The 23423-nt window shown below is 40.6% G+C and overlaps 1 protein-coding gene and 1 pseudogene across 10 annotated transcripts in view; one reads left to right on the top strand and one right to left on the bottom strand.

Moving 5' to 3' along the window:
• The window catches only part of CPEB3 (cytoplasmic polyadenylation element binding protein 3), a 221763-nt gene that overhangs the window by 97798 nt on the left and 100542 nt on the right, over positions 1-23423 (top strand). For 8 of the 10 annotated variants that reach the window (XM_066355676.1, XM_066355678.1, XM_066355675.1 and 5 more), the window contains one exon: positions 20262-20285. The exons of the other annotated variants lie outside the window; for them this stretch is intronic. In XM_066355676.1, coding sequence (XP_066211773.1) covers positions 20262-20285 — 24 coding nt within the window. The remainder of the gene's footprint in view (positions 1-20261; positions 20286-23423) is intronic. 10 annotated transcript variants of the gene reach the window in all.
• On the bottom strand, positions 16242-16483 carry LOC136384861 (cytochrome c oxidase subunit 6B1-like; annotated as a pseudogene).

The raw sequence follows: 23423 nt of genomic DNA on the forward strand, positions 1-23423 counted from the left end.
ATTTTTATTTTTTTACAGAGACAGAGAGAGAGTCAGAGAGAGGGATAGACAGGGACAGACAGGAACGAAGAGATGAGAAGCATTGATCATTAGTTTTTCGTTGCGCATTGTGACACCTTAGTTGTTCATTGATTGCTTTCTCATATGTGCCTTGACCGCAGGCCTTCAACAGACTGAGTAACACCTTGCTCTAGCCAGAGACTTTGGGTCCAAGCTGGTGAGCTTTTGCTCAAACCACATGAGCCCGTGCTCAAGCTGGCGACCTCAGGGTCTCGAACCTGCGTCCTCCGCATCCCAGTCCGACGCTCTATCCACTGTGCCATCACCTAGTCAGGCTTTGTTGTTTGTTTGTTTGTTTTAACGTTAATTTATTGATTTTAGTGAGAGAGGAAGAGGAGAGAGAGAGAGAGACAAGAACTTGATCTGTTCCTGCATGTGCACTGACCAGGGATCGAACCAGCAACCTCTGTGCTTCGGGAGGATGCTCTTATCCGGCCAGGCTAATTCTCTGCTTTTAAATAAGAGATCTTGTTTATATTCTTTTCACTTTGTGCTTTTTACTTAAAATGCCTCTTTTAGCCTCTAAATTTTCTCATCTGTAAGAAAAGGGGACTGAATTGCATCATCTATTTTATTATTATTGATTTTTAGAGAGAGGGGAAGGGAGAGTAAGGGAGAGAAAGACAGGAACATCAAGCTGTTCCTATATGTGCCCTGACTGGGTATCGAATTGGCAACCTCTGTGCTTCTGGATGACGCTCTGACCGACAGAATTATCCTGCCAGGGCTAAATTGGGTCATCTTAATGATGGCTTTCAGAGTGAAGATTCTGTAATATATTTAGAATACCAAAAGGGTTATTTTGCCAATATCTATGTCAAATGTTGAAGAGTTATACATATTAACAACTTTATGACAGATATCATTGTGTATCTGCCTTCAAATGATTCAGAGTGCTGCCCTGTGGGCTTTTCAGAGTTAATCATAGAAACAAACAGAGTTTGATATTTATATTACTTACATCAGTTCTCTTTCCAAGGTGATTGAAACTTGAAGTGATCAGGATAAACAAAATACCCTTCTTGGTAGATATTTGTGAGACCCATAGGCTTCGACATATTTGCTGTGATGAAGCTTTTTTTTTTCTTTCCCCTTTTGTATAGTCAGGCCCGCCCATCTGGTGACTTAGGTATGTAATACATACGCAGACACGCCTATATATTTTTTTGTCTTCCTTCTTATGCCTGTCATTTGTTGGCCTAGCACTTATTGTCTTGTCCTGTGACTGGCATGTCCTTTTCCTTCAACCCTCATATAGTAATAATAAAAATGAAGTCTCAAGTCATTGAAACATTATTAATTCAGAATTTGTGATTATTGAAAGATACTGGATTGAAGTTGAACTGTATTTTCAGACAGGAAGGGATTGGCTAAGAGAATCGAGTCAATGATTAAATTTAAAACAAAAGAAATGTGAGTCAGTTGTAGTTCTTTTCTTTCCTACATGTTTTTGCTATGCAAAATCCATGCTCCCTAACTCTGTACCTAACACTGCGATTCACTGTCTTCAAAAACTTTTCTGTCCTTCTCATAGTTCCTTGATTTTGCCTGAACCCAAATCTCTTTGAAGACATCATATCCTCAGCTCTCTATACTTGATGGGAAGACAGGTACCAGCAACCCCCACTCAAGCTGGTGTGCCCACACTCAACCCGGGGGCTTGTGGTTTTGAACTTGTGACCTCAGCATCCCAGGCCATCACTCTATCCACTGCGTGACCACCAGTCAGCTTGTTTTCTGTTTACTCTCTAAGTACAGGGGGTCCTTGGGTTATGACAGTTCTGTTTCTACAAGTGATGCAACTTGAATTTTGGTATAAGTCAAAACACACCCTAGCCTAAGTCACTTATCTATTCTAACACAGTTGTAAAATCAAAATCTAGACCAGTGGTAGTCAACCTGGCACCTACTGCCCACTAGTAGGCGTTCCGGCTTTCATGGTGGGTGGTAGCGGAGCAACCAAAGTATAAATAAAAAGATAGATTTAACTATAGTATGTTGTTTTATAAAGATTTATTCTGCCAAACTTAGTGAAAATTTGACATAAAGTACTTGGTAAGTAATTATTATTATATGCTTTAACTTGCTGTAACTCTGCTTTATAAATTTTGTAAAGTAAAGTTACTTCCCTACTTTATAAATCACCATTACTGTGGAACTGGTGGGCGGCTAGAAAATTTTACTACTAACAGAGATACAAAAGTGGGTGGTAGGTATAAAAAGGTTGACTACCCCGATCTAGAACATCAAAACACAACTAAGCCACAGAAAAAGGAAAAGGATATAAATATACCATATTGTACACTGTACTGTAGTAACAGTCCCAAATGGTGTATGTAAGTGTACTGGGGGGCGCCAGTACACTCATATACTGCGTTACTGCGTATTTTTCCGCTACATGCAACCAAACTAGTTTGCCCACATAATCCGTAAGTACGACACTAATGGCGTAAGCTGAAACACATGTCTCAATTTTTTCAAGTTTTTATGGGATTGTTGTAAACTCAAAACATCATATGTAAAGACTGTCGTAACCTGAGGACCCCCTGTATCTAGTTGAATTTAGCAGTTGTGGGCTTGTACAGGATTGATGACTGACTTGGTGATTTTACCTCTGTTATGATTGATAGTCCTCAGTAAAGGATATTGATTAGTCGTATGATCCGAATTTATGGTCAAATTAATATTCAAAATCAGAATGGCTGGTCTTGTCATTTACTCTAAGAGATAATCCCTGCTGAGTGTATCCACTTGATTCCTTTTGACTGGTCAACTCCTCTTTTTCCAAGTAGAGAATGGGCTTGGAAACAGTTTAGTATCAGAAAGTTGTTTGATGAGTACAATACTAGAAATATTGTGGCTTAAGGGGAAATATCGTTCAGCTTTAGGGAGGTCTCTTCCCAGCAGGCTGGAAGGTCTGTGAAACCTACAGAGAGGGCCGTGAATACGCAGAGCCATGAGAAGCATTGTCCAGGGTCAGGCAGGTTCAGTTCCACTTCTTGCAAGCTATATGACCTTAGGGCCACCTTCTTAACTCCACTGCCTCTGCTTTCTCCACCTGCAAAGTGAGATAGTGATCACTCAAGTGGCTATATACCAGGCGGACCTCTGGTCCAGACCACAGAATTAAAGTGAGTCGCAGTCTATTTCCTGGTGCTGGGTCTTGGCTTTGATTTGTGAAAAACGCAACATCTGTGAAGCAGAATAAAGTGAAGTGCAGTAAAACAGGTATACCTGTATTAATCTTGTAAAGCTTAACATTGCAGCTGAGTAGTAAATAATGCTCAGGTGAGCTGCTTCTGTAATGGCTTACATCAGATTTATTGCTGCCTTTTTAAGATTTCCCTTTCATTGCATATTAGACTTTCAAAGCATGAGTTTTTCTTAACATTGCTTATATTGAGAGGTTTTCCTGATGGAGTGTGTGTGTGTGTGTGTGTGTGTGTGTGTGTGTGACAGAGAAAAAGAGAGAGACAGGGACAGATAGGGACAGATAGGGAGGGAGGGAGATGAGAAGCAGCAAGTCTTTGTTGCAGCAACTTAGTTGTTCATTTATTGCTTTCTCACATGTGCCTTGACTGTGCTCAAGTCGGGGACCTCAGGGTTTTGAACCTGGGTCCTCTGCGTTCCAGTCCAATGTTCTATCCACTGCACCACCACCTGGTCAGGCTTCCTGACGGAATTTAAGGCAGCACACCTACAAGTCACTCTTGGGCTGCAGTGACTGAACTGAGGTACATTATTATTTCTTTTAGTGGGAATCATTTTTTCTGCATGAAATGCTTGCTGCCTCTGTCTCCTGACCTTGGAATGTAAACCTTCTTTGGAGCTTAGAGTTTCTGTCTGTTATGATATTTGGCACTTTTAAAGGTGCTATACAGTGATGCTTGGAATGTAAAATGGTATAGCCATTTTGGACAACAATTTGGCAGTTTTTTATTATTTATTTATTTATTGGTGACAGAGAGAGAGACAGAGGGATAGAGAGGGACAGACAGACAGGAAGGGAGAGATGAGAAGCATCAATTCTTTGTTGCAGCTCCTTAGTTGTTCATCGACTGCCCTCCCACATATGCCCCGACCGCAGGGCTACAACAGAGCTAGTGACCCCCTGCTCAAGCCAGAGACTCCAGGCCCAAACCAGTGACCCTGGGCCTCAAGCTGGTGAGCCTGCACTCAAGCCGAATAAGCCTGCGCTTAAGCTGAGGACTGAAATATTGAAAGTAAGGCCCTTAGCATGAATAACTCTTAGCAGAACTTACTTTCTCTAAAACAAAGAGACTTTTGGCAGGACTTTTCTAAAAAGATTCCCTATTCCTGGCCTTGAGGCTGGTCTCCCAGACTGTGGCCTTGGGCTAGCTTTGCAAGGTTGCAGGTGTTATCAGAATGTTTCTCCCTGAGTTAACCCTATAGAAAAACATTGTAAGAAAGCTTGTTTCACTGCTTTGTCCTACTGCTATGCTTCCTCTCCTCCCCATTCCTCAATCAGTGTGTAATTTTGCCTTTAAAAGCTAGCCCCAGACCGTATTTGTGACCGCATGAATTGGAAGGCTTTAGTCTCCATGCAGTCACGCAGCTGGCATTAATAAAGACTCCTTAATTTGGCTTCTTGATTGTGTGGCAGGACGGACATCTGTTTCTCGCTATTCCAATACAACCGTAACCTCAGGGTTTCAAACCTGGGTCCCCCCCGCGCCCCAGTCCGACGCTCTATCCACTGTTCCACTGCCTTGTCAGGCAACAAGCATGGTTTTAAAATGACATGTTATCTTACCTAGAATAGTTTTAATTGCTTTAAATATGGAAGGTGAGAAAATTTCAGTGTGCTAGCAACTGAAATGTAACAGGTAAAGAAGTAAAACTATGGCCTCCATATCACTAAAATCAAACTATCAGAAAAGCAGCCAAGATGTCCTTCAGTAGGTAAATGGCTAAGCTATAGTACTAGTACATATTTCTTACTACTATAAAAGAAAACTTGCCTGACTAGGCAGTGGCGCAGTGGACATAACGTCAACCTGGGACGCTGAGGACCCAGGTTCAAAACCCCAAGGTCTCTGGCTTGAAGGTGGGATCACAAACGTGACCCCATGGTCACTGGCCCAAGCCCAAGGTCACTGGCCCAAGCCCAAGGTCACTGTCCTGAGCAATGGGTCACTGGCGGGGCCGGAGCCCCCCCCCCCCCCCCCGGTCAGGGCACATATGAGAAAGCAGTCAATGAATATCCAGAGTGCTGCAACCATGAGTTGATGCTTCTCATCTCTCTCTCTTCCTGTCTGTCTGTCCCTGTCTGTTCCTCTTTCTCTCTTAAACCAACAACAACAAATCCCAAACTGTCAGCAATGTATTCTGTTTGTAGGAAGTACCTGGCTGTAGAATATTCAGCCACAGAGGTATAACACACAATGGCAGCAGATGACTGTATGTATCTTGTATCTTGTTCTCTTCTTTGATACAATTTGGCAGTTTCTTAAAAGTTAAACATTGGCCTGACCTCTGGTGGCATAGTGGATAGATAAAGTGTCAACCTGGAATCCTGAGGTCACTGGTTCGAAATACTGGGCTTGCCTGGTCAAGGCACATATGGGAGTTGACCTCTGGTGGCACAGTGGATAAAGTGTCAACCTGGAATCCTGAGGTCACTGGTTCGAAATATTGGGTTTGCCTGGTCAAGGCACATATGGGAATTGATGCTTCCTGCTCCTCCCCCCTTCTCTCTCGCTCTCTTCTCTCTATAATGAATAAATAAAGTCTTTAAAATTTTTTTATAAATATTAAAAATATATAAAAATAAAAAGTTACACACACACCTACTGTATGATTCAGCAGTTCTCCTAGAGGTTTACCCAAGAGCATAAGTGAAAACACATGTCCACACAAAGACGTGTATGTGTCTTTATTATTAGCATTATTCATTATAGCCAAAATTATAATCTAAATGTCCTTCAGTTGGAGAATAAACAAAATTGCGGTACATTCATATAATGGAATAATGTTCAGCAGTAAAAAAGATGAACTGTTGATGCATGCAGCAACACAAATGACAATATAATTATGCTGAGTTAAAAAGCTAAACAAAAATATCGTACATTCTAGATGATTCCATTAATATAAAGTTCTAGAAAATGTAAGCTAATCTATAGAGACATAAACTACACAGCTTCAAGAATATTTTGAAGTAATATTGTCCCCTTTCAGTGGACAAAAGGCTTAAATCTTGAAAGAGTCATGTAATAAGAATGGCATCTAGTTGAGCAAGTCTCTGAATCTTCTAAGCCTCTCCTAGTTCAAAACCCTGTAAGACGACAGTGATACTCACTTTCACTACCTCATCACTCTTGTGAGATTTAGGTGAGATTAGTCACATGTACACATTAGGTATTATTCCTGCTACATTTCAGAAGTAGGGGGCATAGTCTTAGAGAAGATATGTCAGGGAGTGATATTTTAAAGACAGTAGCTTTGTAATGTAACAGAGATTCAATTTTATTGAAGTTAGAAGTGTGAAGGACATTTATTTTCTGATATCTTTCCCCTTGCAACTAGAGTCTATTCCAAGATACAAGAGGTGAATGAGAAATTTGAAGTGCTACTTTCGCTGTGATAGACAGAAATGGTTGTTTGTCCTCAGTCTGCCTTATCAGTGTTTTAAAACACTGATAAATTGAGTCATAGAATAAAATGTGGACAGTCGGGAGACTTAAAATTTTAAAATCTTAAACAAACTCTCTTGAGAAACATTGACGTCATTGATTGTTATACAACTTATACATAGCTGATGCAGCAAGAAACTTGGAGCTTTAGATTACGCTGTCTTGCACCTTTATTCCTCTTTATTAATGCCTTGAACATATATTAGAAGGTTTATCTTATATTTCTATTTGAACCAAAGGCTGTCAGAGTATTTGTTGAATCAGAAGAGGAAATATTAAAGGATTTTAGCATGAACTTTTGTGTTGAGCAGAGACTGCTCCTCCCCCTCCCTTTCACTCTCTGGGAGTGAACTCCTGGGTGAGAGGCACAGCTGAGAAGTGGCGGACGGAGCTGAACACATGATGCTTTTATGCCAAAATGGGAATAGAGCCAGCGTTGCTAGAATTCCAAATGGAATTTTCCAAAGTTTGAAGAGTACATTGTATTTCTGTTCACCATAAATGAATATAAGTAAATAATTTTTTAGCAGAGTACTAAGATAGTGGAGAAATTATTTTGAGATTCTTAAAGACATTGTCTTCGAATATTTTGAATTTAGAAGACAAGATTCAGGGCTGCTTATTTCTAGCTGAACATATTTAGAAGTAAAATTAATATTCAGTTGTGATATGAATATATTATAAATGATGGCTAATTAAAAATGAAAAATAGCCTGCCCTGTCATGAACAGTGGATAGAGAGTCGACCTGGAATGCTGAGGTCCCAAGTTCAAGACCCTGGGCTTGCCTGGTCAAGGCACATATGAGAAGCAAGCAATGAACAAGTAAAGTGAAGCAACTGTGAGTTGCTGCTTCTTGCTCCCCATCCTCATCCTCTCTCTCTTTCTCTCTCTGTGAAATCAAGAAATAAAATCTTTTAAAAATAAACAAAATAAAATAATTTAATAAAAGGAAAAATGGTGATATGAGAGAGATGTAATGTTCTATAACATGCAAGTACTGAAGTTTCAAAATATTTGGGTGAATGTTGTACATGACGATAGTAGGATGCCTAAGGACATTGTTGTTTTGTTTTGTTTTAACCTCTCATTTTACAAACAGGGAAGCTGAGGATCAAGAGACTAGGAGAGTTGGCTAGAGTAACATGAGGAAGCCCGGAGCAGAACTTTCTGCCTCCAGGTTGAGGATTATAGCCACTGCTTTAAATACTCAATTGTTAAGAGTGGTTGTATTCTTTTTATACTAGTTTAACACAAACACACACATTCACTGCCTTTGGAAAAATTATTTTTCTAATATTACCTCTCACCTTATTTATGCTCTGAATGCTTAATAAATCCTCTGTAATAAGCCTGGTATACACAGCCTGACATTGAACATTGTAAATAAGTGAAATCTGAAACAGTCTTGACTGACTTTATTGGAATTTGGAAGAAGTTCTTTGTATATGTGAATATGTCTAAAGTGCCAGGAATTGGGTGCTTCCAACCTAATAACAAAGATGCAGGAAACTGAAAAGTTACCTACTTTTCCCTGTGTTCTTCCTTGTTGCCAGGACATGGTCAAAACCTGCTTTCCTTGAGCACCAGTTTTACCCCAGGGCTGTTCTTATATTCAGACAAACGTGGCTATGTGATACAGTAATGAAACTGAAATGTAGTTTCTAAGATACAGCGGGAGACTTCTTAGAGTTGTCTAGATTTCAACAAGTTTTAAGAATGCTTCATGATTCATTTTCCTTTGCCATGGGGCCACTTTGATAGGAAAGCTGAGAATGATGGTCATTCATTTCATCTTTACTGCGACCTTGTTTAAAACATGACAGTGTCTTCATTTTCTTAAAAATGTAAAGGAACTTCCTTATGTCATACAGCCAGCAATAGCCACCTATGGCTTGGACATATACTTTAATCTGCCAACCATTGCTTCTCAGCTTTTTGGCTAAGATCAAATGAATTCTGCCAACCTGTCCCTTAAATCTGGTGCGATTTATTGATTTATTTATTTATTTTCATTTATTTTAGAGAGGCAGGGGGAGAGAGAGAAGGGGGGAAGGATCAGGAAGCATCAACTCCCATATGTGCCTTGACCAGGCAAGCCCAGGGTTTTGAACCAGTGACCTCAGCATTCCAGATCAATGCTTTATCCACTGCGCCACCACAGGTCAGGCCCAGCGTGATTTTTACTCTTGGGTTTTCCCAAAAAGATCACTCAGGTTTCATTTAGCTCTTTTTTTTTTTTAAGGCTTTTTATTTTATTTTTAATTTTTATTCATTTTAGAGAGGAGAGAGAGAGAAGGGAGGAAGAACAGGAAGCATCAGCTCCTATATGTGCCTTGACCAAGCAAGCCCAGGGTTTTGAACCAGCAACCTCAGTCATTTAGCTCTTTTATAAGAGTAGCTCAATAATACTTTATTGATTGTGGAGAATGAGCGCACGTCCAAAAGGGTCAGTTTTACTTTCAGAACGTAGTTTTCCTCGTCAGTGGCAGGAGTTGTAACCATACTGCCATTGAGGCCTCTAATCTATGCAGGCTGGGAGTCTGAGACTTTTAAAGACTTGGTATATAGGTGGCCCCTAGGTAAAGTTAAGTAGACATAGCTTTGCCTTTTCTCTGTTATTTTCCACATACATATACCTTTGTTATCTAACTAAAGTTGTTTTTTCAGCCCAATATGTTGGGGGGCAAACAGATCTGGGTTTAAATCCTCGACCCATTACTTATTTGCTGTGTGATATTGGGCAGGTTACCTGTTTTTTATTTAAAATGAACATGTTAACCTTGTCTTTACAAACAGTAAGGTTAAGCGTGCAGTGCTCCTATTACCAAACCTAGCTAGAAGTACACGCCTAACAAATGCTATTCTCTGCTCCGTCCTTCCTCCATTGTCTTCCCCCACCCTTTTTTTTTTCTTCTGAGGTAGCTCTAGTTTTTAATCCTGGTTATACAATGAAAATGAGAACTAAAATAGAAAATAGCAGTGACCCCGCGCTACAGACTGGAATTTAATTGATCTAGGATGAAACCTGGCTGTGAAGGGTGAGTGGGGGTGGATGGAAAGATCACAGTTGGAAGTAGTTACCTCTTGATAAATCAGGTGCCACCCACTTTCACCTTGCCTATCTCTTTCTGAGCAGGAAGGAATCAAGGAAGGGCTGTGCCCACCCATCCCCTCCTATTCTTTCTTTCCCCTCAAAGCTTGGTCTGCTTTTATTGTTCCCTGAGAGGTTTTGCCAAGTTCAGGTCAGAAGCTGTTGCTGAGCCCAGGGCAGGGATGATGGATGTGAGCAGCTCTCGTGTTGCTGGAGCTCTTCCCAGATTCTCAGGTCAGGTCCTTTCCGTTCCGTAGCTTTCTTCCATAAAGGTACCCTCCTTCCCACACGAGAGCAGGCTGTTGACAGGGCGGAGACAGGGGCACTGACCAGGGCCAGGAGCCTAGGCTCCTGAGCACTAGCACTAGTGAATTCTGTTCACTGTCTCTTCTCTCTGGAATAATTCCCTGTTGTTTGGGGGTTCAGAAAGGCGAGATTAGCAAGTATTGGCCATCCTGAAGAGCCTAGAAAGTGAGTATTTATATAAAACTTGAAGAGACCTCATGAGATTTTGGCATAGTACTTCAGAGAAGATGGTTTCTTTGAGAACGTATACCAAGGATTTAAGTGCATAACTCTGTAGTAAGCAGCTTCAGACCTGATTTTTTTTTTTTTTTTCTGAAGCTGGAAACAGGGAGAGACAGTCAGACAGACTCCCGCATGCGCCCGACCAGGATCCACCCGGCACGCCCACCAGGGGCTATGCTCTGCCCACCAGGGGGCGATGCTCTGCCCCTCCGGGGCGTCACTCTGCCGCGACCAGAGCCACTCTAGCGCCTGGGGCAGAGGCCAAGGAGCCATCCCCAGCGCCCGGGCCATCTTTGCTCCAATGGAGCCTTGGCTGTGGGAGGGGAAGAGAGAGACAGAGAAGAAGGAGGGGGGGGTAGAGAAGCAAATGGGCGCTTCTCCTATGTGCCCTGGCTGGGAATCGAACCCGGGTCCCCCGCACGCCAGGCCGACGCTCTACCACTGAGCCAACTGGCCAGGGCCTCAGACCTGATTTGGACAGATTGGTGTGTGTAAAATATAAAATCTCTGGTATGTGATTAGAATCCTCATGGCTTTTCTTGATTTCTTGCTTTGTGGGGGGCAGTTATTGTGTCATTTAACATCATGCTACTGAAATAAAAGTAGGTTGGCAGTTAATCATTCTCTGGAATGCTATTAGGTCACAGGTGTGAAGGCTCAGACCTCACCTGGAGCGAGCAGGTGTGGATGCCCACCCTCTCCCACCAGTGGTAGTAGTCTAATGCAGAAATTCTTCACCTACGTTTGTTTCCAGAGAAATCTTGTTAGACATACACATTTTGAATGATTTTTTTTATTTTAATTAGGACTTTAGGAAATGGACTTAGAAGTTCAAAATGATTTCTTTGATAACATGTCACATATTAAAGCTCTACTATTAGTAACCTACATGGTAAAAGTAGTTTAGAAAGCAACTTAATACTAGGTGTGTGTGGACACTGCAAGATGGTATAGCTAAGCCTTGAATTGCATTTTGGACAAGGCAGGAGAACAGTGTATGGAAATGAACAGAGGGGTTAGGGATTTCCTAGGGAATAGAGAAGAACAGATGTTAAGATGTTGAGTTTCTTGTGCTGACTGTGTGGTACTTATTATATAGGATGGGGTAAAGTAGATTTATAGTTATGAGTCCACAAAAGAGTTTATACTTACTATTTAGTAATTACTGTATCATTTCCCATACAATTATAAACCTATTTTTGCCCCACCCTGTATCATAATAATACTATCAAAAGAGTAGATTGAATTGGTGTGACAGAAATATATGGGTCTAATGTGTGGAATGGTATGAATGAGGATCTGAAAAGCGGTTAGGGGTCAGATGGTGAAGGGCCTTGGATGTTTCCATGAGGAGCTTGGACAAATGTTATCTTACCAGCCTGACCTGTGGTGGCACAGTGGAAAAAGCACTGACCTGGAATGCTGAGATCACTGGTTCAAAACCCTGGGCTTGCCTGGTCAAGGCACATACAGAAGTTGAAGCTTCTTGCTCCTCCCTACCTCCCCATTGTCTCTCTTCTCACTATATAATGAATAAATTAAAAAAAAAAAAAAAGTTATCTTACCAGAAGATTAGGTTTATGCAAAGGTGAATGCTCAGGATGACATGGGGTATGGAAACCATTTTTTATGAAGAATAGCTGAATATATCTAAATTATAGAAAAGAAACAACCAAAAGTAAATAGAGTAATGACCCTCAAATAAGAGTAGGATTAAGTTGGGGTGTATGAGTAAGGATAAAAGGCAAGTATAAGAAAGAACTTTGTAACTAGTAAGACTGGTCCTACCATGGAGTATGGATCTTTAGTTTTCCAACCATGGTCTGTGGGACCCGAGCACCCAGGGAGGTATGTGAAGGGCCTCTGTGGGAGAAGGATACCTGACAGGTGGGGCCTGGGGCCCTGTGTTGCTTCGACCTGAATAGTCTTGTTCAGGAAACAGATGTCTCGTATTTGTTAGGATTCATTTGTTGGAGGAGAGAGTGGAGGAGAGAAGGTTCTACTTCTTAAAGAAAAATGATTGGAAGAGGCTCACGTGAGCTACCTTCTTCCCGTGCCTTAACTCTTTTTAAATTTTTTTTAAAATTTTTTACAGAGATAGAAAGAGAGTCAGAGAGAGGAATAGACAGGGACAGACAGACAGGAACGGAGAGAGATGAGAAGCATCAATCATCAGTTTTTCATTGCGACACCTTAGTTGTTCATTGATTGCTTTCTCATACGTACCTTGACTGTGGGGCTACAGCAGACCAAGTAACCTCTTGCTCAAGCCAGTGACCTTGGGTACAAGCTGGTGAGCCTCGCTCAAACCAGATGAGCCCACGTTCAAGCTGGTGACCTTGGGGTCTCGAACCTGGGTCCTCCGCATCCCAGTCCGATGCTCTATCCACTGTGCTACCGCCTGGTCAGGCAGCCTTAACTCTTGATTAAAGTATTCCTGCAGAACCAGATGGAACATCTTTGTGTTGCTTACAGAAGTAATTTCTGTTTTGTTTAGGAGATTGATTAAAAATCTATAGGTTTCTTTTAAGATTGTGTAAGCAGTGAAGCAGAGTGTTGCAAAATCTTGTTTAAAATACAGGCTACAGTTTCATATTGTTAATTACAATTGGATTTTCTGACCAATTCTGAAAAATACCTATTAAAATACTGATTTTAATTTATAAAATAACAACTTTAGTTGTAATGATTAATAGAAAATGGTAGTGCTATGGTAGTAATAATGAAATAAAACAAAACTTGAAAAGTGTTTTTTATTAATCTTAGATTATGCCAAAGCAAATACTTTGAGGATAGTGAATTTTGTGGAAATTCTAAAGGAATTTCTGGGTGCTTTCAAAGACTTTCTAGATTTGACATACTGGCTTTTCAGTCTTGATATTTAAGAGTAAGGGCTTCTCAAATGTCCATCAACTGGTGTATTACTTTACTTGACTGCCATAATAAAATATAAAGTTGATGGCTTAAACCACAGAAATTAATTTTCTCATGGTTTTGGAAGCTAAAAGTCCAAGATCCAGGGGCCAGCAGGGCTGGTTTCTCCTGGGGCCTCTGTCCCTGGCTGGCAGACGGCCTCTGCCTTTCTTTGACCTCACATGGCCTTCTCTCTACCCATGGGCACTCCTAGTATCTCCTTATAAGGATGTCAGTCCTGTTTGATCAGGGCCCTATCCTTATGACCTAATTGAACCTTAATTCTTTAGAGACCATATCTTCAAAAACAGTCATGTAGGGAGTTAGGGCTACAATCTATGAATTTGGGAGGTGGGACCCATTTCAGTCCATAACAACTGGTGAATGGGTAATTATGGTATTTCCATATTATGGAGTACTACTCAGCAATAAAAAAGAAATGAAATATTAACACAGGCAACATCATGGATAAACCTCAAAATAACTATGCTATATAAAGTTAAATACATCGAATCCGTTACTATGAAGTTGTTGAAAGGATATACAAAACTATAGGACAGAAAGCAAATGAATGGTTGCCATGGGCCATGGGTTGGGGGTGGGGATCAACAGCAAAAGGGAACAAGGAAATATTTAGGGAGATCAACTGTGCTATCTATATCTTGATTATGATAGTAGTAGTTACACAGCTGCATTGTTACCAAACTTGATCAAACTGTGCACTTACAGTGGTTGAATTTTATTTTTTTTTAAATTACTTCAACTTAAAAGGAAAAAAAACAAAAAAAAACACTGGAAGCCAGTGTGGACCTGGATTCGGTCCTAGCTTTGCTCAATATCCTAGGGCCAGTCATCATCTTTGGGCCTCAGTTTGTCTATCTAGAAATGTATGTTATAACAGTCACTTTGGGGATTGGTATAGACGTGTTCAGCATTTAGCATACAGTGCCTGGAGCATGATAAATCATCAGTAGATTATTGTATTTTACTTCATCATATTTCTTCTGTTATAAAGTATGTCAGCAACACTAGTATTTTTTATGCTTGTCAGTTATTAGTGTGACCTTCTAGGCTTACAAATGGAATAGAAATATTTTTCTGAGAAATATGTATGAGTTACGAGAGGGGTAGGAATAAGGGGTGTTAAAATACTCAAATACTTTATGCAAATGTAGCAGAAGAAAATGTATCCCATACCTTCAAGTATCATTTTTACCTGCTAAGTTCACATTGTTTATAGAGGGATTTATCTTCCAAATTATAGTTTGCTGATTTTAGAATCACTGAGCCAAAACTATGTTAGCTGCCATTGTTAAAGACAAAGATAGAAGAGGAGCATTTATGATATCAACTTCATTACTCTTGCTCTTTGGGAGTTTATGATCTACTTAGGGAAAAGGGGACATTCTCTTACTAAGTTTAAGATCTTAACTCATCTTTGGTGGAATTTTTTACATGACTAATACTTCGATGAAAGCTGAAAGGGGACCATTAATTATTTGAATAGAATTTATCATATGGAATTGATATTCAAAAAATAAGTTTCTTGCAAGGAAAGAAATTAACAGTTGGTTTCTACAGTTGACTTTTACTAGTCATGACTCATATTTTCAAGCCAGTTAATAAAATGTTGTACTAAGTTTTTTGTGTCTTGTTCATCTGTTTTTCATCAATACAGCATCCCAGGGACCGTGCTTGAGTTCCTGAAGATAGTGTTGTTTTCCTGATCCACAGAAGTGGAGATCTCTATCTCCCCCTGACCCTTCATCTTGGAACCTCTAGAGTAGAACCTGTATATAATGTTACTTTGCTTAGAGACACTTCAGCAAATTTGGGTGAATCCATGTACTTGAAGAATTGGTTTAGATTTTTAAATCAAATCATAACATGCCCTTGGGGAGTCATATGTCTGAATGCAGCCATTTTAAACCAAGTGCAGGCCAAATCATAAGGAGTAACAGATGCCTTTGCCGCATTGCCTCAACTGGCTAACAAAGCAACCTGCTACTAACAGGAGGGTCCATTCACAATGTAAACTGATTTTTTTTTAAATTTTTTTTTTTAAGATTTTATTTCTTCATTTTAGAGAAGGGGGGAGAAAGAGAGAGAGAGAGAAGGGGGAGAGAAGTGGGGAGGAGCAGGAAGCATCAACTCCCATATGTGCCTTGACTGGGCAAGCCCAGGGTTTCGAACCGGCGACCTCAGCATTCCAGGTCGATGCTTTATCCACTGCGCCACCACAGGTCAGGCCACAATGTAAACTGATTTTTATTTTTTTATTTATTTTCTTTTTTCTTTTTGTATTTTTCTGAAGCTGGAAATGGGGAGAGACAGTCAGACAGACTCCCGCATGTGCCTGACCGGGATCCACCCAGCAAGCCCACCAGGGGGCGATGCTATGCCCCTCCGGGGCGTCGCTCTGCCGTGACCAGAGCCACTCAGGCGCCTGGGGCAGAGGCCAAGGAGCCATCCCCAGCGCCCGGGCCATCCTTGCTCCAATGGAGCCTCGCTGCGGGAGAGGAAGAGAGAGACAGAGAGGAAGAAGAGGGGGAGGGGTGGAGAAGCAGATGGGCGCTTCTCCTGTGTGCCCTGGCTGGGAATCGAACCCGGGACTCCCGCACACCAGGCCGATGCTCTACCACTGAGCCAACCGGCCAGGGCCTGAAATTGATTTTTAGAATAACTCTGGCACATTCCTCTGCCAACTATGTGTGTGTGCATACATATATAGGGTGGGCAAAAGTAGGTTTACAGTTCATATGGAAAATAATACCATAACTAATAAATTCTAATACAAGAATAAACTCTGTCTTGCATACTCACAACTGTAAACCTACTTTTGCCCTTTTTACATACATATTTTTCTCACCTTTCCCACAAGTATTTATTATTACTTAAAGCCATGAGTTAGGATCCCAGGATGGGATGTACCCAGCTTCCCTTCACCTCCCTGGGAGAAGGGTAGAGAACAGAGGAGAGGCAGGCTGGAGCCAGTTAGATCTTCCCAGGAAACATGCTTTCTGCTCAGCAGTCCTCCCAGACTGACATGCAGAATGTGGCACAGAGGGACTTGTACACACGCTGCTACCACACACACGGAGACATCTCACCCCCGTTAGCAGCCATTGCCTTCACGGCAGTGAAGTCCAGTTCCTGGTCTGGCTCTGATTGGGGCTGCAGCTGTCAGAAGGGGCAGTCTGGTAGTTCTTGATTTTGGTCTTGATGTCTTCTGCCATGTTGCTGACTCCCTAAAGACACCCTTGAAGCTCAATGTAACCCTCAGCACAGATGCATCCATTTATATTCATTGTGCTGGATTGAAAATAATTCTTTAATTTTTTTCAATTTTGGATTATTCTGGTTTATGATTCAAAGAGTACAAAAATGATAGCATTTTGGATTTTCTACATTGTTGTTATAACCTTTTATCCCAGTGAACCATATACATACCAGACAATACACAGATAATAAATATATAGCTTGATATAGTATCGCAAATTGAACACAGTCATATAACCAGTACTTAGAACAAGTCCAGGACATTACCAATACCCCAGAATACCCCTCAGGGTCTGTTCCAGTTAGTACCCCTAGCCAAGGGTAACCACTACCTTGACTTCTAAAAATTAAGTGTAACTTTTATGAGGTCTAAAATTGTTTAATACATATGAAACGGTGAAAGCATTTTGTCTGTAATGATGATGATTGATAATCAAGAATTAAAAGTCTTGAAGGAAGTAGACAGGACTTTGAAAGTATACCACATTTCATTCTATCTGAAGTAAATCTATGCTAGCATAGAATATATTATATAGATGCAATTAGTCAGATTACCCCCTTTTTTCTATGTGAAAGTGTTTTGTGCTGGCTCATTTAAGTTTATTTATTCAATATTCTTTCTTGTTTGAAATTCATGTTCTCAGAGGAAAGCACTACCTTTGTGCTCCCAAATTCCTCTCCTTGGTGTTCATTTCATTACCTCTCCCTGAGGGGAAGAGTTTGACTCTAATTAGTCTATTTGCAAATGGCCCTCATGAGCAAATTTTTAATCACCAATAGAGTTGGCCTATATTCTAAAGGCCATCAAGAATATATATATATAGTCCTCCCTCCCTTGATTGCACACTCAGCTAACAAATCATATTTGTTGACTACCAGCTTGATACAGAGCATGCTGCCAGGCTCCTTCTAAGATATTCAAAAGAGTAAGAGATATCAACCTTGCTCTCTAGGAATTTAACAGTATAGTGAGGTGGTTAAAAGTGTAGAATCTAGAGCCAGACTGCTTAGATTTATATTCCAAATTTGTCACTTCCTAGCTGTGTGATTTTGGGTGAGATACTTAATTCTCTGTCCCCATTTTCCTCATTTGAGTGAAGAGTCTAAGAATACTTATGTCATAAAGTCGTGGGGCATATTGATGATATTAATACATGTCAAGCATTTTGACCTGTTCCTGGCACATAGTAAGTACCTCATTAAGTTTTAGCTGCTATAATAATAATCACCATAGAGATCATAGATAAAATACTGAAATTAGAACCAAGGTAGCACATAATTAAATTCTACAATAAATGAAGAAAGTAAATTGAAGCATCTGAGATGATTAAATTGGCTGCCTATTCCATATATACCATCTTGCCTCCCCGGCACGCGAGTCCCTAGGCTGACGTGAACCAATTTACTACCCTTGATTAGAATGGGAAAAGAAGAATCTATAAAAATTATGAAGTGTTTAAGGAAGCTTTGATTACAACTCCCCAGTATGTCTTTTCCAACTCTTCCCCACTCCCCAATTGGGGATGCTCCGCTTCACTCCAGAGCCTGTCTGGATCTATTCACTTTGTGTTTTCTGTTGCTGAGTATTTAACAGATGAGACCTGAGTGAATAGCACTCTCATTTTCCCTTTCAGAGTGTTAAGGTCTGATGAGTCATTTGTACCTTAGCTTCATAATCAGATTCTTTTTCTTTGAGAATCTGGCCAGAAATCAGATATAATGAAAGAATGGCAATTTGTTATTTGGGAGAGAACTGAATAATTTTGAAGTAGAGTGTTTTGTTTTTTTCTCTAAACCAAAGTTTTGCGGTGGGGGTGTTGGGCAGCATGACATCACTCAGGGTGAGAGAGAAGGGACAAAGAAGTGGTAGTATGTCAAAAACCTATTCAGTTTATTTATTTACTTTTATTTTTATTTTTTTGTATTTTTCTGAAGCTGGAAACGGGGAGAGACAGTCAGACAAGACTCCCGCATGCGCCCGACCGGGATCCACCCGGCACGCCCACCAGGGGCGATGCTCTGCCCCTCCAGGGCATCGCTCTGCTGCGACCAGAGCCACTCTAGCGCCTGGGGCAGAGGCCAAGGAGCCATCCCCAGTGCCCGGGCCATCTTTGCTCCAATGGAGCCTTGGCTGCGGGAGGGGAAGAGAGAGACAGAGAGGAAGGAGGGGGTGAGGGTGGAGAAGCAAATGGGCGCTTCTCCTGTGTGCCCTGGCCGGGAATCGAACCCGGGTCCCCTGCACACCAGGCCGACGCTCTACCGCTGAGCCAACCAGCCAGGGCCCCAGTTTATTTTTGAATGTTATTTGTTATTGTTAATTCACTCATATTATTATATTATTCATTATATTATAAGTGAAGTGGGCTTTTGGGGAGGCCACTCTAGGAAACTGACTACCATTTATTATACATTCTCTGGGAAGGTGAATTCCAGGTTCTAAATAATGAAAAGTGTAAAAGTTAAAAAAAATATTTTTGGAATGCTTTTCCTTTGTAAGTGATGCAAACAGTAATGGCTATGTAAGTTCAGGAGAGGGTTCCCTATGTCATCCTCTCTCTCTCTCTCTCTCTCTCTCTCTCTCTCTCTCTATTATAGTGATAGAAGGAGTTAGGGAGAAAGTAGGGCTTGAACTGGATAATTCTTTTTAATATTTGTGTAATGGGAAAGTAAAGAGGTCAAAGACATATAGGCTATTGTGAATATGATGTCAGAAGAAAAGTAGAAACAAGATGAAACGGGCCAACTGGCATTTCAGTTTTCTAGCTCAAAAGTCTGAATCCTTTTTCTAGGAGAGAAGTAGTTTTCTGTAGTACTACTACCTTGTACTGCAAATGCAACCCCAAATTATCCTTGTTTTTTGGTTTTAAGCTATTATGACATTTTATGTTTTAAAAAATTGATAAGTAGAATTTTTATAGAACCTGAGGTTTCCAATTTGAGAAACTTTCCACTTTGGAAATATTTTAGATAGCTGAATCTCCTAGCAATTTATGTATGATACCACAGTCTAACTCTGTTAAACATTGTAACAATGCATTCCATGGGCCTTGAGTTTTGATGAGGAAGGATATACCCAGTACTGTAATTTTTTTCTACTTTTTTAGTTCACTTTCTGGAAGAAAAACATATTGTTTTACCCTCATCTGTGATACTATAGGAAATGTAAATGGGGAGACTAAGAGAAACTTCATTGAAGATTTAATAGAAAAATATGTAAAGCAAGAGTTAATTTTGTGTAAAATTTCTATGCATTTTTCAGGGGACTCTGAAATGTGTGTGTGTGTGTGTGTGTGTGCGTGTGTGTGTGTAGAAATTCAGAATGACCACCACGTGATACAGTTTTTAGTTACTTAGAATGAATGTTTTTAGGTGATGTCTGATGGTAGTAATATATAGCACAAATGAAGATTTATAAATTAGAAAGAATTTTAAAAGAACTCTATATCTTATATAGATAATGGACCACAACATAAATCTTTATGAGATGTATGAAACTTATGCATCTGTTTTGTCTTTCTAAGCGGCTGCCACATCCAGTTGAATTTCCCTTTAAGATTGTGATTTAACTTGTGTTTCATAAAGGTGTTTTAACCATGATATGTCTGCAGTTAAGTTAAACAGTATCTCCAGATCAAGTCTGAGAATATTTAGAAAAGGTTTGTGTGAATTTTCTCTATTTCTAAATTCATCATTTTGATGCAAATACCCATGGTTTTCTTCTGTGTTTACATGCAGCCAGGAGCTATGGGCGGAGACGAGGTAAAAAAAATTTTAATGAGCTATTTTGCTTGTCAAATTGTGAGTAAATATGAATGTGTGTATGTTTTTATCTGTATGAGTGTAAAACAGTTCATGTATGGTATGATGTCCTAGCTTAATTACTTTAGTGAAATAATTCTCTTACACTTTTATTATTTTTATTGTTGTTAGTTGGTCATTTTTTCTTTAATCCTAATAAAAACATGGTAAAGACTATTTCTAACAGGAATTTTTTGTTATATGGTTTATCGTGAATGATCTTGAGGGAATGTGAATTTCTTTTTTTGTCCTATGTCCACTATGTTCTTTTTCTACCACTTAGAAGCAGAAGTTAGGTTTCAGAAGGCATTTTTTTTTAAAGTGAGAGGAAGGGAGATAGACTCCCACATGCATCCTGGCCGAGATCCATCCAGCAGCCCCATTTTGGGACAGTGCTCAAATACCCAGCTATTTTTAGAACCTGAGGCCAATGTGCTCCAACCAAGCTACCCTCAGCAACTGAGGCTGATGCTCAAACCATTTGAGCCACTGGCTGTGAGAGGGGAAGAGAGAGAGGAGGAGGAGAGGGAGATGAAGAGAAGCAGATGGTCGCTTTTCTTGTGTGCCCTGACTGGGGAGATAGAATCCAGGACATCTGGGCCAGTGCTATATCCACTGAGCCAACCGGCCAGGGCCTAGAAGGCAGTTCTTGATCTTAGTAGGTGTACAGGTAAGTTTTTGTGTTGTATCCAGAGACAGATTTACCTTAAAGCTAAATGAAGCTTCAGTTTTAGGGAACCTCACTTTCATGAGCCTCCTCCAAGATCTTTATTTTTGTGTTCTTTTTATTAAAGAGAGATCTCTAACTTATTTAGGAGCTAGGCCCCATAGAACTTGCAATCCCTCCTGGTCACACCCAAACGAAATAATATTGCTTACATTTGTGTAATGCTTTAACCCTTCTAAAGCATTTCTATTGTTGTAATTTGCTCAAATAATTTTAGGAAGTAAGTAAGCTTAATGTAGTAGAAAGAGTATGAGATTTAGGGTCAAATATCTGGGTTATAATCATTGCTTTATCATATAAGTCTGGTATCCTCATCTGTAAATTATGAGGTAAAAACAGAACCAGTCTTGTCCAACTTCAACGTTGTTAAGGGGGCCCTGGCTGGTTTGCTCAGTGGTAGAGCATCAGTCCTGCATGTGGATGTCCTGGGTTCAATTCCCTGTCAGGGCACACAGTAGAAGCAACCATTTGCTTCTCTACCTCTACCCCTCCCAATGCGCGCGTGCTCTCTCTCTCTCTCTTTCTCTCTCTCTCTCTCTCTTCCCCTCCTGCAGCCATGGCTTGACTGGTTCAAGCACATCAGCCCCTGGTGTTGAGGATGGCTCCATGGAGCCTCCGCCTCAGGCACTAAAAATGGCTCAGTTGCAAGCGTGGCCCCAGATGGGGAGAGCATCAGCCCCAGATGGGAGTTGCCTGGTGGATCCCAGTTGGGGCACATGCAGGAGTCTGTCTCTCTATCTCCCTTACTCTCGCTTGGAAAAGAAAAAGAAAAGTGTTAAGGAAATAAGTTATAGTATTAAAAAATGGAAAAAATGGGAAAGGAAAACCTATCTGTGTAAACCAAAAACATTCCAGAAATATAAATTGCTTTGGTACTCATTTGTAGAAGCTGGAAGAGATGTAATTTACTTGCTGTGTAATCTCAAGGCCAGAGCCAAATCTGGAACCTTTGATTTTGGCTGCTTATTCAGTGATGTTTACCATTCATCAACTGTCTCTGACTTTGTAGTTGAGTTCTGAGGGAAGATAACATTAAATTCGTAGTATTTTATTATTTATTTCACAGTAAATATTTGTTGAATGGATGAACATGGGCAGGAACCTAGTATGTATTTGAGTTACCATTGAAACCTTCTCTCATGGTAGTGTCATATAGTCAGTTTTGTTTTCACCTCATGGTGAAGAAGAACATTTGTGCTGTTGATTATTTTTTAACCATGGAAATAAATACCATTTAATATTTTCAACCTAAATTGTTTTTAAATTTAAAATATAGAAAATAACGCTGGCTGGTTGGCTCAGTGGTAGAGTGTCAGCCCAGCGTGTGGAAGTCCCAGGTTCGATTCCTGGTTAGGGCACACAGGAGAAGCAACCATCTGCTTCTCCACACCTCCACCCTCGCACCCCCTTTTTCTCTCCCTCTTCCTCCCCTTCTTCCTCTCCTTCTTTGTCTCCCTCTTTCTCTCCCCCTCTTACAGCCCTGGCTCAAATGGTTCAAGTGAAGTTAGCCCAGGGTGCTAAGGATGGCTTCGAGGCCTTGCCTCAGGTGCTAAAATAGCTCAGTTGCTGAGCAACAGAGCAGCAGACCCAGATAGGAAGAGCATCGCCTGGTAGGGGGCTTGCCAGGTGGATTCCAGTTGGGGCGTATGCAGGAGTCTGTTGCTCTGCCTCTCTACCTCTCGCTTAATAAAATTAAATAGATAAAATATAGAAAATAATATTATTAGAAATCATTTTGTATCATTTTTTTTTCAGTTGCTAGAAAACAATCACTCTCAGAAAGGAATCCCTATTCCTTTCTGACCATTTTACATGGAAAATAAACGCAACCTGAAAGGTAGATTGGCAGAGACTAGCCTTTCCTCTTCTTACACAGTGATCAGTCACTAGATCTTGTTAATATTTTCACACTAGATTCTCAGGCTTTGCTCCTTACTTTCCATTTGTGTTGGGTCCTCCTCTTTCCAAAACACTACTTTGTCTGTGCCATCCACCTTTTCCATTCTGGCTTCTCCCTGTTTCACTGACGTTTTCCTCTGCTTCTGTTGCCTTACATTCTTCATGTCTTTTCTGTATGCCTTGATTGTTCAACCGGAGAGATGTTCTTTGAGGACAGTTGTCTTTTGTGCCTAATACTGTGATAATACATACTGTTAGTCCTTACCAAATGCCTTGTTTTCAAGATTTTATTTATTGATTTTAGAGAGAAGAGGGCAGGGAGGAGTAGGAAGCGTGAGCTTGTAACAGTTGCTTCTTGTATGTGCCTTGCTTGACTGGGCAAGCCCGGAGTTTTCGAAATGGTGACCTCAGCATCCAGGTTGATGCTTTATCCACTGCTCCACTACAGGCCAATGAGGCTCTTTTTTAGAGAG

This window comes from Saccopteryx leptura, chromosome 13, assembly GCF_036850995.1.
Source record: "Saccopteryx leptura isolate mSacLep1 chromosome 13, mSacLep1_pri_phased_curated, whole genome shotgun sequence".
Classification (NCBI taxonomy): Eukaryota; Metazoa; Chordata; class Mammalia; order Chiroptera; family Emballonuridae; genus Saccopteryx; species Saccopteryx leptura.